At 36.3% G+C, this 16,476-nt stretch overlaps 1 protein-coding gene across 1 annotated transcript in view; it reads left to right on the top strand.

Annotated features, from left to right (window-relative positions):
* Positions 1 to 16,476, top strand: part of COL4A5 (collagen type IV alpha 5 chain) — a 225,583-nt gene that overhangs the window by 128,048 nt on the left and 81,059 nt on the right. Inside the window, exons 20-28 of the mRNA XM_001490419.6 lie at positions 2,437 to 2,610; positions 2,944 to 3,027; positions 6,703 to 6,795; positions 8,193 to 8,263; positions 8,558 to 8,749; positions 12,161 to 12,329; positions 14,269 to 14,361; positions 14,454 to 14,558; positions 15,551 to 15,648. Coding sequence (XP_001490469.1) covers positions 2,437 to 2,610; positions 2,944 to 3,027; positions 6,703 to 6,795; positions 8,193 to 8,263; positions 8,558 to 8,749; positions 12,161 to 12,329; positions 14,269 to 14,361; positions 14,454 to 14,558; positions 15,551 to 15,648 — 1,079 coding nt within the window. The remainder of the gene's footprint in view (positions 1 to 2,436; positions 2,611 to 2,943; positions 3,028 to 6,702; positions 6,796 to 8,192; positions 8,264 to 8,557; positions 8,750 to 12,160; positions 12,330 to 14,268; positions 14,362 to 14,453; positions 14,559 to 15,550; positions 15,649 to 16,476) is intronic.

Here is a 16,476-nt window from a genome sequence, read left to right on the forward strand (position 1 = left end):
AAAGTCATGAAACTTTATGCATCTAAAAATATAGCTTTGACTATATAAAGTGAAAATTGATAACCTACAAGGGATAAATTGACAAATTCCTAACATATCAAGTAGGTGGAAAATAGATATGGATATAAAATATTTGAGCAACATAATCAAGCTGTATATATGGGAGAGAGAAAAATTTTGTGTACAGCAGAGAATATACATTTCTTTTCAAACACACATGAAATATTTATAGAAATTAACTCTATTAGACCAGGAAAAAATAAAAAAATCTTTAAAAATTATATGTTGGTCATGCTCTGTGACCACCGTGAAATAAAGTTAGAAATTAACAACAAAAAGCATCAAATATCTTTACATTTGTATATTAAAATGCACATTTGGAAGTAACTCTGAAAGTAAAGAGGAAACAGAAATGGAGGTGGCAAACTACTGAATACCAAACAGCCTCATATCAAAACTCATTAAATGTAGCCAAAGTGGTACCCTTAATTTATCACAAAATTAGAGATACTAAAAATAAATGAGTTAAGTTGAAAAAAATAACAAGAAATAAAACATGCACAAACAAAATAGAAGGAAAAACTTGATAAAGGTAAAAATAACAATAAAATATGATCAAGATAGAGGCAAAAGAAGGCACAAATAAAATCAGTAAAGAAAAAAAGTTTATTACCATGAATACAATTAAAATGTTCAAGTTACAAGAAAACTGTATCATATATTTGGAAGTTTAGATGAAATACACATTCCTCGTGAAACAGAAAACATAAATTACCAAAACCATCCTGAAAAAGTAGGAAACCTAAGTAGATTAATTATCATAGCAAATTCTAAAATGTTAAAGAACTCTATGAAAAAGCATTGGTTCTATGGGTGGTTTTATAGAGTTTTATGGATGAATTCTCCCAAGTTGTTGAGAAGGTAATTTTCATATTTTACAAACTATTTCAGAACATTAAAAAAAAGGAAATTTAATTTAATAGCAATGATACCAAACCACCAGGGAGATAAAACCAGAAATAATCATAATTAAGTCTCATTTATGAATGTAGGAGCAACAATTCTAAATAAAATATTATCAAATCAATCCAGAAGTATATTAAATAATATATTATAACCAAGTAGATTTTACCCTAAGATTGCAAGGATAGCTTAACATTACTGTAGTTGACCACACTGACAGATTAAAGTAGACCAATGGATGCAGAAAAAACAGTCAGTAAAATTCAATACCCATTCATTTTTAAAAGGAAAAAAATCTTAAACTAAGATTAAGAGGGAACTACCTTAACTTGATGAGGCTATCTACTTCATCCAGGAAATATAGCACTCTACAGGAAATGTCATACTTTGTGGTGAAACATCAGGAGCATTCTCATTCAAGTCAAAAATAATATAAAGATAGTTCCGAGTCGCCAATACTGTTTTGTCCTTATAACAGAGATGCCAGCCAGTGCACTAAGTCTGGAAGAGAAAAGGAGGTGTAAGGATGAAACCCAACCACACACATTTTGGTTACTCACAAACCATATGATAATCTACCCAACCCTAAAGAGTCAAATGACAAATTACCCGAAATTAGAATGTTTGCTAGATGGCCAAATCTGAGTTGTCTGAGTTGCATACTTAAATAATTTGCCTTCCTCTACACTAGCAATAAAATTCACAATAATAATCAAATTAACCCCTGAATAAACCCAGCAAAAGTTGTGTAAGACCTCTTTGCAGAATTTTGTGAAATATTATTAAATCATAAAATTAATAAATGGAGAGATATACTTAATTACTTGATGTGATAACTCAATATTATATACACGTGATTCTACCAAAAGTTAATCTTTAAATTCAAGTTAATCTCATTCAAAATTACAATGTTTTTTTTCAAAAAAATGAAACTGACGCTCTGATTCTGAAATTCATTTAGAAGAGTAAATTTCTAAGTGTAGTGAACATGGTTTTTAAAAAGAACAAAGATGGGTATATTTTCCTTACTAGTTTTGAAAACATTATAAAGCTGTAGTAATGAAATAGTGTGTTAATGGTGCAGGAATATATAGTGGAACAGAAGAATGTCCAGAAATAGAGCCATGTTTACCTGAGACTTTGAAATGCCTTTTTCTCTTGCTAATGGCTTTCTAGTATTTCTGAGATTAAAATATCATAATGTCAAAGATGAGTGGGTAGAGAGTTATTAGGACATTTTCAAAGTAATAAAGCTACCTTAAATTATTCTTTCTTACACTCAAACTGGTACTTACATTATTTGAAACTTTCATCCTTTCTGCAGATGTTGATTGTAGAATAAATTAGAATATAACTAGCATTATACATTAAAGGAAGATCTTATCATTACTTAATGTCTTATTAAGATCCAAAGTAGTGTCTTTGAAATAAGATCATTTTGATCACTTTAAAGGTATTTTTTTTTAATCTTAGGGACTGCAGTTATGGGTCCTCCTGGCCCCCCTGGCTTTCCTGGAGAAAGGGGCCAGAAAGGTGATGAAGGGCCACCCGGAACTTCCATTCCTGGACCTCCTGGACTTGATGGACAGCCTGGGGCTCCTGGCCTTCCAGGTCCTCCTGGCCCTCCTGGCCCTCACATCCCTCCTAGTAAGCTATACTTTTCCCTTTTAGGTTCTATTATTGTTTTTGTTTTTGTTTTCATTTATAAGTGAATTTAGCTGAAGGTTAGCATCATTCTTTATGTTTCTGATATCTAACAGATTCTATTGCTGCTTCTATTTTTGATTTTTGGTGATTCTTTCATGTTTAAATTTGCTCTTCAAATTATCACCAATGTTGTATCTTCCTTTTGCTTATACTTAGTTGTACTACTGCAGAGCAGTAACTGAGAATAGGTCCTTTTTTCTAACCTGTCAGGCTTTCTTTTTGTTTAGTCTTCTGGATATTTCACAACAATTAGCTTGCTTTGTCTTATCTCAGGTGATGAGATATGTGAAGCAGGCCCTCCGGGCCCTCCAGGATCTCCAGGTGATAGAGGACTCCCGGGAGAACAAGGAGTGAAAGGTTTGATCCCCAAATTCATTCCTTCATTCTTTCAAATCATCAGGCAAATCCCCTATATCCTCCACCCTAGCTCAAACACTCCCTCCCATGATCATACCCCAAGACCTCCTCATTACCAGTAGTGCACACTTCCATAATCTTGATTTCATGAGTCCCATTCTCTGACCACTATATCCTAGCTTCCTAGCTCACTACCTCTAATAACCTGACTCCAACATTACTTCAGCCTCACTGAGACCTACCAACTTTAACTATCCCTCAACCTTTTTGATGTCCTTTCTTCCCTCTTAACCTAGCTTAAATTCCTTAATCAATCATTGTAATCAATCCCATGAATAAACCCTTGACTCCTTCGCCCTCCTCTCACTTCCTTGTACTCACTTGGAACAAAAGCATAGCCCTGGTAATTGCCAATCACTACGTCTTCTGAGCTTGCACCTTCTCTTCTCTCTTCAAACTTCCAACACCTCCTCATCTACTCTCATTTTAAGATTCTGACTTTGCTTCCTTCTTCACTGACCAATTGAAGAAATAGCAAGAGAACTTTCACAGATTACCACCACTACATTTACCCACCTCCTTGCATCTGTGCCTATATATTCTACCTTCCTGCCTATTATTGTTACTGCTCCTATCTAAAGCCAGTTCTTCTATTTGCATAATAGATTCTATTCCTTCTTGTTTCCCCAAGGATTCCATTTCAGAAATTCTTGCCTCTCCCACATCGTCAATTTTTCCCTGTTCCTGGATCACTCCCAGCAGCATACAGATATCCTTTTTTAATCTATCTGAAAAATACCTTCTCATAATCCTACATCACCTGCCAGATACTGCTCTATTCCTCTGCTCCCATTTGCAGTAAAACTCCTCAGGAATTTTCTACTCACTGTCTCTAGATAGTGTCCTCTCATTTTCTCTTAAACATACTCTAATCTGGGTTTTACTACTCCTTCACCCACCACTCCATAGATGCTGCTTTTCTCAAAGTCACCAGCAGCCTATACCCTGCTAATCCAAATATCAGGTCTCAGGGATTATTTTACTTGATTTTTTCCATGTTTAAGGACTTCCTTCATTTGGTTTTCAGTATATTACATGTCCTGCTTTTCTTCATACCTCCCTGGAATGTTATATAAGATATAGTTATGTCTCTCTATATAGATATGTCTCTTTTTATATATATGTCTCTCTCTATATATATTTATCTATATCTATATCTATCATCTCCCATGTGACTACCATCTAAATCAAAATGTAGAACATTTCCAGCACTCTAGAAGACTTTTTAAATCCCCCCTAGTCAGCACTCCCAAAGGGTAACCCAATTTTATTCTCTATCATGCATTTATTTGCCTAATCTTGAACTTTGTATAAGTGGAGTCATACACTATGGGATCTTTTGTGTCTAGTTTCTTTTGCTCGATATATTATCTGTGAGATATATCCATGTTTTTGTTTGTAGCAGTATTTCTTCAGTGCTCCTTACTATTTCATTGTGCAAATATACCTAAATATCCATTCTAATGTTAACATACATTTGATCTGGGGCTGTTATGAATAAAGCTGCTGTGAACATTCTTATACATATTTTTTGTAGGACATAAGCATTCATTTCTGTTGTGAATATACCTGGGAGTGCAGTTGTTGGGTTATAGGGTAGGTGTAGGTTTGTTTTCATAGATAACACCAAACTATTTTGCAAAGTGGTTTTAGTTTCAATTTCTCTCGTGACTTGTTGATGTTGAGCCTCTTTTCTTATAGTCTGTACATTCTCTTTGTAAAGTGCCTATCTTTTTCCTATTTTTAATTGGATTGTTAAATATATGTATTACAACTATCTTCTCCCATCCTCTGCCTTGTTTTTTCACTCGTCTTTTCTTGAATAGAAGTTATTAATTAAAATAAATCCAATTATTAATATCCTCTTTTATGGTTACTGCTGTTTATGTTCTGTTTTAGAAAACTTTACTTATCCCAAGGACCTGATGATATTCCTCTGTGTTTTCTTCTAGAAGTTTTATCGTTTTGCCTTTCACACTTTGATCCTTGATCTATCTTCAGTTAATTTTTGTGTATTGTTTGAAGCAGGGATAAAAGTTCATTTTTTCCCATATGAATATCCAATTGACTCGATATCATAATACGAAGGACTATCATTTCCCCACTGAACTGTGTTAGCACTTTTGTTGTAAATCTTATGACACTGTATGTGTGAGTCTGTTTCTGACCTCTCTATTTGGTTCCATTGTTCTATTTGTTTCTCCTTGCACCAGTGCCAGACTGTCTAAATTACTGTAGCTTTATAGTAAGTCTTGGCTTACTTTGCATTTCCATATACATTTTAGAATTACCTACCCAACATTTGATTTGGGGTTGCCCCACGGTTTAGTTCTTCTTCCTCTTCTCTTCTCCATCTGAAGTCGTTCAGTCTCATGACTTTAAATACCGTCTACTTTCCAGTGACTTCCAAATTTATGTCTCCTGTCCAGATATAAGTCTTTTCCTCTATATTAGTATATCCAACTGTCTGCTTAACATTTTGAACTTGATATCCTGATCAAGTTGAAGTCCTGATCTCTTTCACCTCCTCCCCCATCATTTTTCCACTCATGTCTTCCCTTTCTCATTTAAACGTGTCCACTCCAGCCTTCTGGTTGCTGGGGCTGAAAACTTTGGAGTCATCCTTGATTCCCCTCTCCTTTTGTATTCCACATATGATCCATGAGAAAATCACATTGGCTCTACTTTCAGGTATGTTCAGAATCTGACCAATTCTCATCATCTTCATTGCTGTCCCTTTGGGATGGGCTATACCATTTCTCCTAGATCACTGCAGCAGTAGCCACTTAAATGGTTACACTGTTCCCATCCTGGCACTTAGATTCCATTCTTAACATAGCAGCCAGAGTCATCCTTTTAAAACTTAAGTCATATCATGTTGCTTTTCTGTTTAAATTCTTCTACTAGATTCTCCTTTCACTCACAGTAAAAGCCACAGTCTTTATGGTGGCTTTATGGTATGTGACGTTTTATAATATGGTACTTGCTGTAACTTGTTAACTTTCTGACTTGGTTCCCCTTCCTCACTCTACTCCAACAGTCTGGTCCCCTTCATGTTCCTTGTATATGCCAAATATGGCTATTCTTTCTGCCTGGAATGCTCTACACTTGGTATGAACATACCACGTTGTTTGAGGTTTTTATCATATATCATCTCAATAAGATCTATCCTGACTACCCTATTTAAAGTTGCAAACTGCCACCCATCCCTGGCATATCCAATTCCATTTACCCTTCTCTATATTTTTCCTATAAACATAACATCTTTTGATATATGTATAAATATAATTTAATAATATATATATATAAAATCTCATAATTTGTTACCTTCATTGTTTATTATCTCTTTCCACTGGTAGAATGCGAGCACCATGAAGTCATGGAATTTTGTCTGTTTTGTTTACCAATGTATCACAAATACCTAGAACAATGCTTTGCACATAGTAGGCACTCAGTAAATATTTATCAAATGAATTGATTCTAGATATAGGCTTCTCTAATTACACTGTTAGGTAGGAATGTTATTCTTTAGTGCTAACTTCTTTAGAACCTATCTAAAGAAGGTAGACATACCCTTTTTAGTAAAATTTGTTTTTTTATTATGGTTTTCTCTAGGTGACAAGGGTGACACCTGCTTCAACTGTATTGGAACTGGTATTTCAGGGCCTCCAGGTCAGCCTGGTTTGCCAGGTCTTCCAGGTCCTCCAGGTAAAACATTCTGCCTTAGGGCAACATTTAAAAATATTTCTTAACTAGATTTTAGTGAGCTCTTAGTTCTAGAATGATGCCAGTTTCTCATTTTATAGTTAGTCGCTCATATCCATAAATAATTAAATATGAAATGCCTCTATCTGCTATGAAATAAATTATACTCTTGTTTCTAGTACCTGAAGCTACCAACATTTTCTATTAAAGCATTTTGACAATATTATTCCAGGAAACATATCTTCTATATTTTCCATATGATGAGGAAAATAACTTATACAGAGTGAGATTCCTTTCTTCCAGAAAACCAGGGGGAAAGTTCATAATGCTTGGCCCTGAGTATAGTTTCCAGTGGCAGAGCTTCTAGTCACAGGGAATGTATCACGTGTTGTCATTAAGGAACGAAGCTTCTACTGAAGTTTGGCAACTAACTGCCAATATTCCTCTTTCTATATATAACTCCTCCTTACCCATTTCCAATCAAAAGCATATTTGATATCCATCAGATCCGCAACTGTTTTAGTCAACAGCCTCTGGGGATATCCCAATATTATATTCTCTTAAATCATACTTTATGTCTGTGTCAGGGCTGAGGATAGACACCAGATCTCTTACCTTTCTGTCTAGTATGTCTGCCAAGGAAACCATTTCATTTGGAACTTGGAAATAGATTTTTAGCAAGTCTTATAGCTTTCACTGGAAGGTAATCATGTAGCCTTGTACCTCCAGTCTAGTGTTTTTCAAACTTTGGACTGCATCAGAATTACCTAGAGGGCTTGTTAAAACCCAGATTTCTGGGTCCCACCCCCAAAGTTTCTGATTCAGTAGACCTGGGATGGAGGCCCAAGAACTATCATTTCTAACCAGTACCCAGGTGATGCTGATGCAGCTGGTCCAAGGACCCATTTTGAGAACCCTGCTTTGGTAATATTTTCTCTAGTCTTTGAGCACCAAACGTTTCTCATAAACCAAATTTTCGGGAGTGACAAACCAAAGAAAGGACTAGTAAGACTCTAGGAAAATTGTTTAAGTCAGAACAAAGAAAGATATGCATGCTTTGCCCTTATCTCCTTCTCCCCTTGGCAATGGAATGAGTATAGTAGCCTGAGCACCTCTGTACATAGTACTTGGTAGCTGCAAGCTCTGAAAGGCTTTGAAGTTGAAAATAACTAAGGTTACAATATTGTATGTAACATGAAATGTTAGATTTACTTAAAAGAATGAATGATTTCCTCATTTTGAGAACATAAAATAGGAAAATGTAAATGTGAATTGTTAAATGGGATTGAATGGTGTTCTTATTTTAAAACTTGACTTCCTGACTTGCTGATTTTTATATGAGCTTTGTCATGGGCTCAAGCTCAAAGCTCACATTAATTGTGTGTGTGTGTGTGTGTTAGGATCTCTTGGTTTCCCTGGGCAGAAGGGTGAAAAAGGACATGCTGGTGCAACCGGTCCCAAAGGATTAACAGTAAGTTTTGAGTATATTATAGAGCAAAAGAAGTAGAAGAAAACCATTTACACTTTGATTTTTCACTCGTGGATATATGTAAAGGAAATTTAGGTTTTTTATTAAATTGTGATTTACTTGATTCCTTGACTCTCCCTGACTCACATGCCTCACCTGCTTCATAGCTTTGTACACTAAATGTTATTGGGTGAGTTGATGGGATAAACTGGACAGACAAAAGTGTTAGAAAAAAAAGAAACTAATTTTTTTTTCTCTTTCTTCTGTTTCCTCTCTTTCTATCTTTTATTTCCTCAGGGCATGCCAGGAGCTCCAGGTGCTCCAGGCTTTCCTGGATCTAAAGGTGAACCTGGTGACATCCTCACTTTTCCAGGAATGAAGGGTGACAAAGGAGAGTTGGGTTCCCCTGGAGCTCCGGGGCTTCCTGGTTTACCAGGCACCCCTGGACAGGATGGATTGCCAGGGCTTCCTGGCCCCAAAGGAGAACCTGTGAGTTGGTTTGATATTCTTGGTTTCATGATGTCAAATTGTTACTTTCTTAGGATGGGCCTGGTGCTGAGAGGAACACCCAATCAATGCTTAAAAGAATGTGATTGTATGTAGTAATGGTGCATTGTTATTGACTATGTAGGGTTTCTGTACCACTCTTTTCTCTCAGTTATTTTATAAGTTCCTTCTTCTTAACTCATTATTATATTGAGTAATATTGGCTATTAATAGGTGGGCAGGAGGTTAAGATGCTTATGTGTCAGTATAAGGTTCCCTTTCTCCTACCCCACTTATTCTTGTTTGGGTTTATTTAGATCTGAAACAGAACTCTAATTTAGTTTTTATATACAGACGTACCTTGGAGATATTGTGAGTTTGGTTCCAGACCACTGCAATAAAACGAATATCATAATAAAGCAAGTCACATGAAGTTTTTGGTTTCCAAGTACATAAAGAAGTTATATTTAGACTATACTGTAGTCTATTAAGTGTGCAATAGCATTATGTCTAAAAAAACAATGTATATACCTTAAAAAAGCACGGTATTGCTAACTAGCCTTTGGCAAGTTATAATATTTGTGCTGGTGGAGGGTCTTGCCTCTATGTTGATGACTGCTGGCTGATCAGTGTAGTGGTTGCTGAAGGTTGGGGTGGCTGTGGTAATTTCTTAAAATAAGACAATAATGAAGTTTGCTGCTTTGGTTGACTCTTCCTTTCATGAACGATTTCTCTGTAGCGTGTGAGGCTGTTTGATGGCGTTTTGCCCACAATAGGACTTCTTTCAAAATTGTAGTCACTCCTCTCAAACCCTGCCACTGCTTTATGACCTAAGTGTATGTAATATTCTAAATCCTTTGTTGTCATTTGAACAATCTTCACAAGGAGTAGATTCCATCTCAAGAAACTACTTTCTTTGCTCATTCATAAGAAGCAACTCCTCATCTTTTCAAGATTTATCATAAGATTTCAGTAATTCAAGCTCCAATTCTAATTCTCTTGCTATTTCTACCACATCTGTAGTTACATCGTCCTCTGAAGTCTTGAATCCCTCAAAGTCATCCATTAGGGTTGGAATCAAATTCTAAACTCCTGTTAATGTTGATATCTTGACCTCTTCCAATGAACCACGAATGTTCTTAATGGCATCTAGAATGGTAAATCCTTTCCAGAAAGTTTCCAGTTTTCTTTGCGAAGATCCATCAGAGGAATCACTATCTATGGCAGCTATAGCCTTACAAAATGTATTTCTTAAATAATAGGACTTGAAAGTCAAAATTACTTCTTGATCCATGGGCTACAGAATGGATGTTGTGTTAGCAGGCATGAAAACAACTTTAATCTCATTGTACATCTCCATCAGAGCTCTTGGGTAACCAGGTGCTTTGTCAATGAGCAGTAATATTTTGAAAGGAATCTTTTTTTCCAAGCATTCGGTCTCAACAGTGCACTTAAAATATTCAGTAAACCATGTTGTAAACAGATGCGCTGTCATCCAGGCTTTGTTGTTCCGTTTATAGAGCACAGGCAGAGTAGATTTGGCATAATTCTTAAGGACCCTAGGATTTTCAGAATGGTAAATGATCATTGGTTTCAACTTAAAGTCACCAGCTTCATTAGAACCCTAACATGAGAGTCAACCTATCCTTTGAAGCTTTAAAGCCAGGAATTGACTTTTTCTCTCCAGCTGTGAAAGTCCTAGATGGCATCTTCTTCTGCTATAAGGCTGTTTCATCTACACTGGAAATCTGTTGTTTAGGGTAGCCACCTTCATTAATGATCTTAGCTAGATCTTCTGGATAACTTGCTGCAGCTTCTCCATCAGCACTTGCTGCTTTACCTCGCACTTTTATGTTATGGACACGGCTTCTTTCCTTAAACTTCATGAACCAACCTCTGTTAGCCTCAGACTTTTTTCTGTAGCTTCCTAACGTCTCTCAGCCTTCATAGTATTGAAGAGAGTTAGGGCCTTGCTCTGGATTAGGCTTTGGCTCAATGTAATGTTGTGGCTGGTTTGATCTTCTATGCAGACCCCTAAAACTTTATCCTTATCAGCAGTAGGCTGTTTTGCTTTTTTGTCATTCATGTGTTACTAGAGTAGCACTTTTAATTTCCTTCAAGAACTTTTCCTTTGCATTCACAACTTGGCTAACTGTTTGGTACAAGAGGCCTAGCTTTCAGGCTATCTTGGCTTTCAACATGCCTGCCTCACCAAGCTTAATCATTTCTAGCTTTTTTTTTTTTTTTTTTGATGCGGAAGATTGGCCCTGAGCTAACATCTGTTGCCAATCTTCCTCTTTCTTTTTCCCAAAGCCCCAGTATATAGTTGTATATCCCAGTTGTAAGTCCTTCTAATTCTTCTGTGTGGGATGCTGCCACAGCATGGCTTGATGAACGGTGCTTAGGTCTGTGCCCAGGATCGGAAACAGTGAACCCTGGGCTGCCAAAGTGGAGTGCGCAAACTTAACCACCACACCACGGGGCTGGCCCCAATCATTTCTAGCTTTTGATTAAAGAGAGAGATGTGCGACTCTCCTCTTACCTGAACACTTAAAGGCCTAATTTCAATACTGTTGTCTCAGGGAATAGGGAGGCCTGAGGAGAGGGAGAGAGATTGGGGAACGGCCCATAGTTGGAGCAGTCAGTCAGAACACACACAACTTATCGATTAAGTTCGCCATCTTATATGGGCACAGTTTGTGGCACCCCAACACAATTACAATAGTAACATGAAAGATCACTGATCACAAATCACCATAACAAATATAATAATAATGAAAAAGTTTGAAATATTATGAGAGTTACCAAAATGTGACACAGAGACACAAAGTGAGCAAATTCTATTGGAAAAATGATGCCTGTAGACTTGCTCAATGCAGGGTTGCCACAAACCTTCAATTTGTAAAAAACATGGTATCTGTGAAGTGCAATAAAGCAAAGCACAATGAAATCAAGTGTTCCTTTATAGTAAGCTTAGAGATTAGGGTGAATAGATGACCATGTTAAATGTGCCACAAAGCCTGAAGATTGAATATAAATGAACAGTCTTGTTTTGTGCATAACACACAGCCCAGGATATTTAGGTGGGAAGTGATATTTTATAAAATTATTACTAGACTGTAAACTGTTCAGCTTAAACTAGAATGTGAGCTTCATGAAGGCAGAGATTTTTGTCTATTATTGTTCTTTGTCATGTCACTAGTGCTTGGCACATAGTAGGAACTCAAAAATATTTGTTGAAGAAATGAATGACTAAGTGGAGTGATCACACATACCATCTGATAGTATCACACACTTATGTAGCTTTTGAGAACTATTTATGGCTGTATCATTTCTCTAGTTGTATTCAGTAATATCAACCTACAGATAGCTGGTATATCTATATGTTTCTGTATTAAACTTTTCCCTTTTCAGGGTGGAATTGCTTTTAAGGGTGAAAGAGGTCCTCCTGGGAACCCAGGTTTGCCAGGTCTCCCAGGGAGTAGAGGGCCTATGGGCCCTCCTGGTTTTGGCCCTCCAGGCCCAGTAGGTGAAAAAGGCATACAAGGTGTGGCAGGAAATCCAGGCCAGCCAGGATTACCAGGTGAGTTTACTATGGTTGTTTTGTTGTTAGTTTGGTGCTTAAAAGCAGAAATCTATTATCTTTTGGCCAGTCTTGGCTTCCTTTCATGAGAGATGTGTTTCCCTGGCCATTTATATTTGGGCTTTTCATAGCTCTTTAGCAAAGGAACACAGTGTGTGTGTGTGTGTTTTAAGGGTGATTTCTCTTTAAATTGTTTCTGACTGTCTTCATTGTTATTGTTTTTAAGTACATGATACATAATGCAAAGTTTAACAAATACTTATAATGGAAACACACACATCAAGGAACAGAACATTGCCAGCATCCTACAAAACCCCCATCCTCTTCTGTCTGTCCTTTCCTGATCACAACCCCCTTCCATTTCTCCAAAGATAAACACTGTCCTGACATTTGCATAATTTCCTTCCATTTACCCCCTAGTTTTATCACCTAGATATGCATCCCTAGACAAATATTTTAATTATGCTTCTTTTTGAACCTTACAGTAATGGAATCATAAAGTACATATTTTTTATATTAACTTTGTATAGCTACAGTACATTCATTTTCATTGCTGTATAGTATCCTTTTGTGTGTGTACCTGTGTGTGTGTGTGTGTGTGTGTATCACAGTTGATTTATCCACTCTATTGTTAATGGACAATTGAGTTATTTATGGTTCAGGCCTATTATAACTAATGCTTCTATGTATATTCTTGTATGTATATCCTGGTGTACATGTGCACACACTTCTCTGGGGCCAGGATCAGCGCACTATGGTCCATGGATCAAATCTGGGTCACCACTTATTATCATAAATGAAAGTTTTGTTTGAACCCATCTACACTCATTCACTATTGTCTATGGTTGCTTTTGCACCGCAATCACAGAGTTGGGTAGTTGCTACAGAGACCATATGGCCCACAAAGCCTACGGTATTTACTGTCTGGGTCCTTTAGAGAAAAAAACTTGTCAATCCCTGGGCTGTGGTATACATTTAAGATTAGCATTTTCGAGGCATAGGATAAATGCATCTTCAGCTTTACTAGATAATCCCAAACTATGTCCAGAGCAATTGTACTAATTTGTACCCCCACCAGCAGTGTTGGAGATTTCTTTTTGCTGTACATTCTCGTAAACATTCTATCTTGTCAGACCTTTACATTTTTGCCAATCTGTTGAGTGTGATATATCTCATGGCAGTTTTATTTTTCATTTCTCTGATTGCATTAAAGTTTAGCACCTTTTCATGTTTATTGAGTATTTGAATTTCCACTTTTGAAATGCCTATTCAAGGGTTTTGACCATTTTTTTCTATTGGATTGTTTCTTTTTCTTATTGATATAGAGGAATTTTTAAATATGTATTCTGTGTATTAGTTCACAGAATTGTTAGCTATTTATTTTGCAAAATCTTCACTCACTGTGAGCCATTTTCACTCTCTGTATGGTATCTTTAATGAACAGAAATCAATTTGAATGTTGTCAAATTTATTAATTTTTTTCTCTCATGGTTAGTCCTTTTTATATCATGTTTAAGAAATCCATCTTTATTCTGAGCCTATTTCAAGTTCCTATTTCAATTAATGAGAAGTAGGTGCAATTGAACTGTGCACACATAAAACCTCAAGGTACTGTTAGTTTACCAAAAAGTAAAAATGTTTTTCTTATTTACTACTGTTTGATTTTATTTTAGGCTCTTTTGACCTATATTTAAAAAATATTTTTATAGATGCCATCTTCAATCATGGAAGCTCTTAAAGCTGTCATCTACTTTTGTCTTCGAAATTTCATCTTTCTGTTTGATATCTTCCTTGAATATATAATATGGGATTGTTTTTCTTGTGGGTTTTTGTTAGTTTGCATTTTCAAAAGATTATAGATACTCTCTTTTTTTAATTAAAGGAGATCTTTAGTCAAGTGAACACTTCTCATTCACTATTGATTCCCTTTCGTTCTTAGGTCCTAAAGGTGATCCAGGTCAGACCATAACCCAGCCCGGGAAGCCTGGTCTGCCTGGTAATCCAGGCAGGGATGGTGAAGTAGGTCTTCCAGGTACGTGAGGAATTTATTTGACCACATCTTCAACACTTAGTGGCTTCTTTCTTGGAAAGTTTCTCTTTCAAAAAACTACTGTTTCTCCCTAGGTGACCCTGGACTCCCAGGCCAGCCAGGCTTGCCAGGAATACCCGGTAGCAAAGGGGAACCAGGTATCCCTGGAATTGGGCTTCCTGGACCACCCGGTCCCAAAGGTATGTAGGACTGAGTAGCAGTCAGGGTAGGTTAGCTAGTTAGTATGACATTATTGTTTGCTATAGTTCACTCAACATATAAAATATAATAATTGTACCTTTTTTCTATGTACTATAAGGAATGTAAATGGAAAATCACAGCATGTATGCACTATAATTTCATTGTCTTTAGAACAAGAAAATATCTAAACTATAGATATGCAAAAATGATATATAAGCTTTAAAAATCACAGTAATTATGGTTTTTTGTGTTCACCATTGTATTTTCAGGGCTTAGAAAAGTTCCTGGCACATAGTAAGCACTCAATAGATATTTGTTAAATGAATGGGTTGTATTAAACAAAAAACAGATTTATTGCATAAATGTATCAAGTAATGTTTTATCCTAAATCATATTCTCTTGATTTACTGAAACTTTTTAGGGCTATTGCTTCAGCTATGCTTTATTCCTCACAGAACTTATTCTCATGAAGGCAAGAGTGTGCACTGGTCTGAGAACAGTGCTTAAACACGTCCTTACTCATTCATACTAAATGACTTCAAAAGTGTCCGATTTGATTTCGTGTGTATATACGTGTGTGATACCTGCAATTGTTTTTAGCTCATTTCCAGAATTATGTGATGAGCCTTTTATCGTACTATATCCAGATGTAAGCAGAAGAAAAGTTTTTCTGTGTTTTTGTGTGGGATTCATTCCTTATGTTTAGTTCTAGCTCATTAGCAATAGGTCTCATTTTCCATTAGAAAAGCCTATCTTCCACACACATTAGCTGTATATGAAAATGATAGGACCATAAGGTGATTAAGAGGGAATACCAAGTATCTGTAAGGCTTGATCCTAAATAGTTATCTAGAATGTCATTGTGGTTTTAACATCTTACTGTAGTCACTACGCATGACTGGATAAAGTGAAAATGTGGGTTTGGGAGTTTGGATATCTTTCTTAAAGTGATATCTCTTTGGAAATTAAAAAATGACTTATCACTTTACAGGTTTTCCTGGAATTCCAGGACCTCCAGGAGCACCTGGGGCACCTGGAAGAATTGGTCTAGAAGGCCCTTCTGGGCCACCAGGCTTTCCAGGACCAAAGGTCTGGGACATTTTACTTTATTTTTTTCCCTTTTGCTATCTCCTCTACCTTCCTTAGCCCTAGCTCTCTATTTTGACTTAGACATTATCCCAAGCCTTCCCTGTATAAATACAACTTAGCTAATTATATTTTCATTTAAAATATTTAACCCAAAATAATCCAAGAGGTCATATTTGAGGCAAAAAGAAAAAAAGTTTCTGAACCTGTTTTAGAGTGACCAATTATTTGATGAGATGAGATGAGAGATTATAGATGAGAGAATACAATCATTGGCTCCCCCTGGGCTTCCCTGTAGTATCACCATCCCATTTAATCTCTGACCATGCCTGTGTGATGATTGGTTAAAATGGTGTTGAATAGCATGTCAGGAACTTCCCATACTGTTTTCCTCTGTCCCAATTCCATCCCAGATACATAATGCAAATCACTGCTATTGACTTAGTAGTAATAGTAATAATAGTAATAATAATAATAGCAATACTGTGTTTGAGTTACCTCCCATTCCTTTTATTATATCTTAGCTAATCTAAAATTTTTCTCAGTCAACCTTCAGCAAACTGCTGTGGTATGAGGTATCCTGACTGTTCCTGTATTTCATCTGTGCTTAATTAATGTAAGCTTCCTGTGTTTTCATCATTACTACTTTTTTTCACGGGAAGGACAATGAACCATGACCTCAGCTTTCATGAGAAACCACTTCTCTATTGATTGTTTTTATTTGCATGTGAACTTTTTCAAATGAACACAAAAGTAAAGGGAATAATGCAATAAATTTTCATATATCCATCACTCAGATTCCAAATTATCAAGATTTTATCATATTTGCTT

Source organism: Equus caballus, chromosome X (genome assembly GCF_041296265.1).
Source record: "Equus caballus isolate H_3958 breed thoroughbred chromosome X, TB-T2T, whole genome shotgun sequence".
NCBI classification, from domain to species: Eukaryota; Metazoa; Chordata; class Mammalia; order Perissodactyla; family Equidae; genus Equus; species Equus caballus.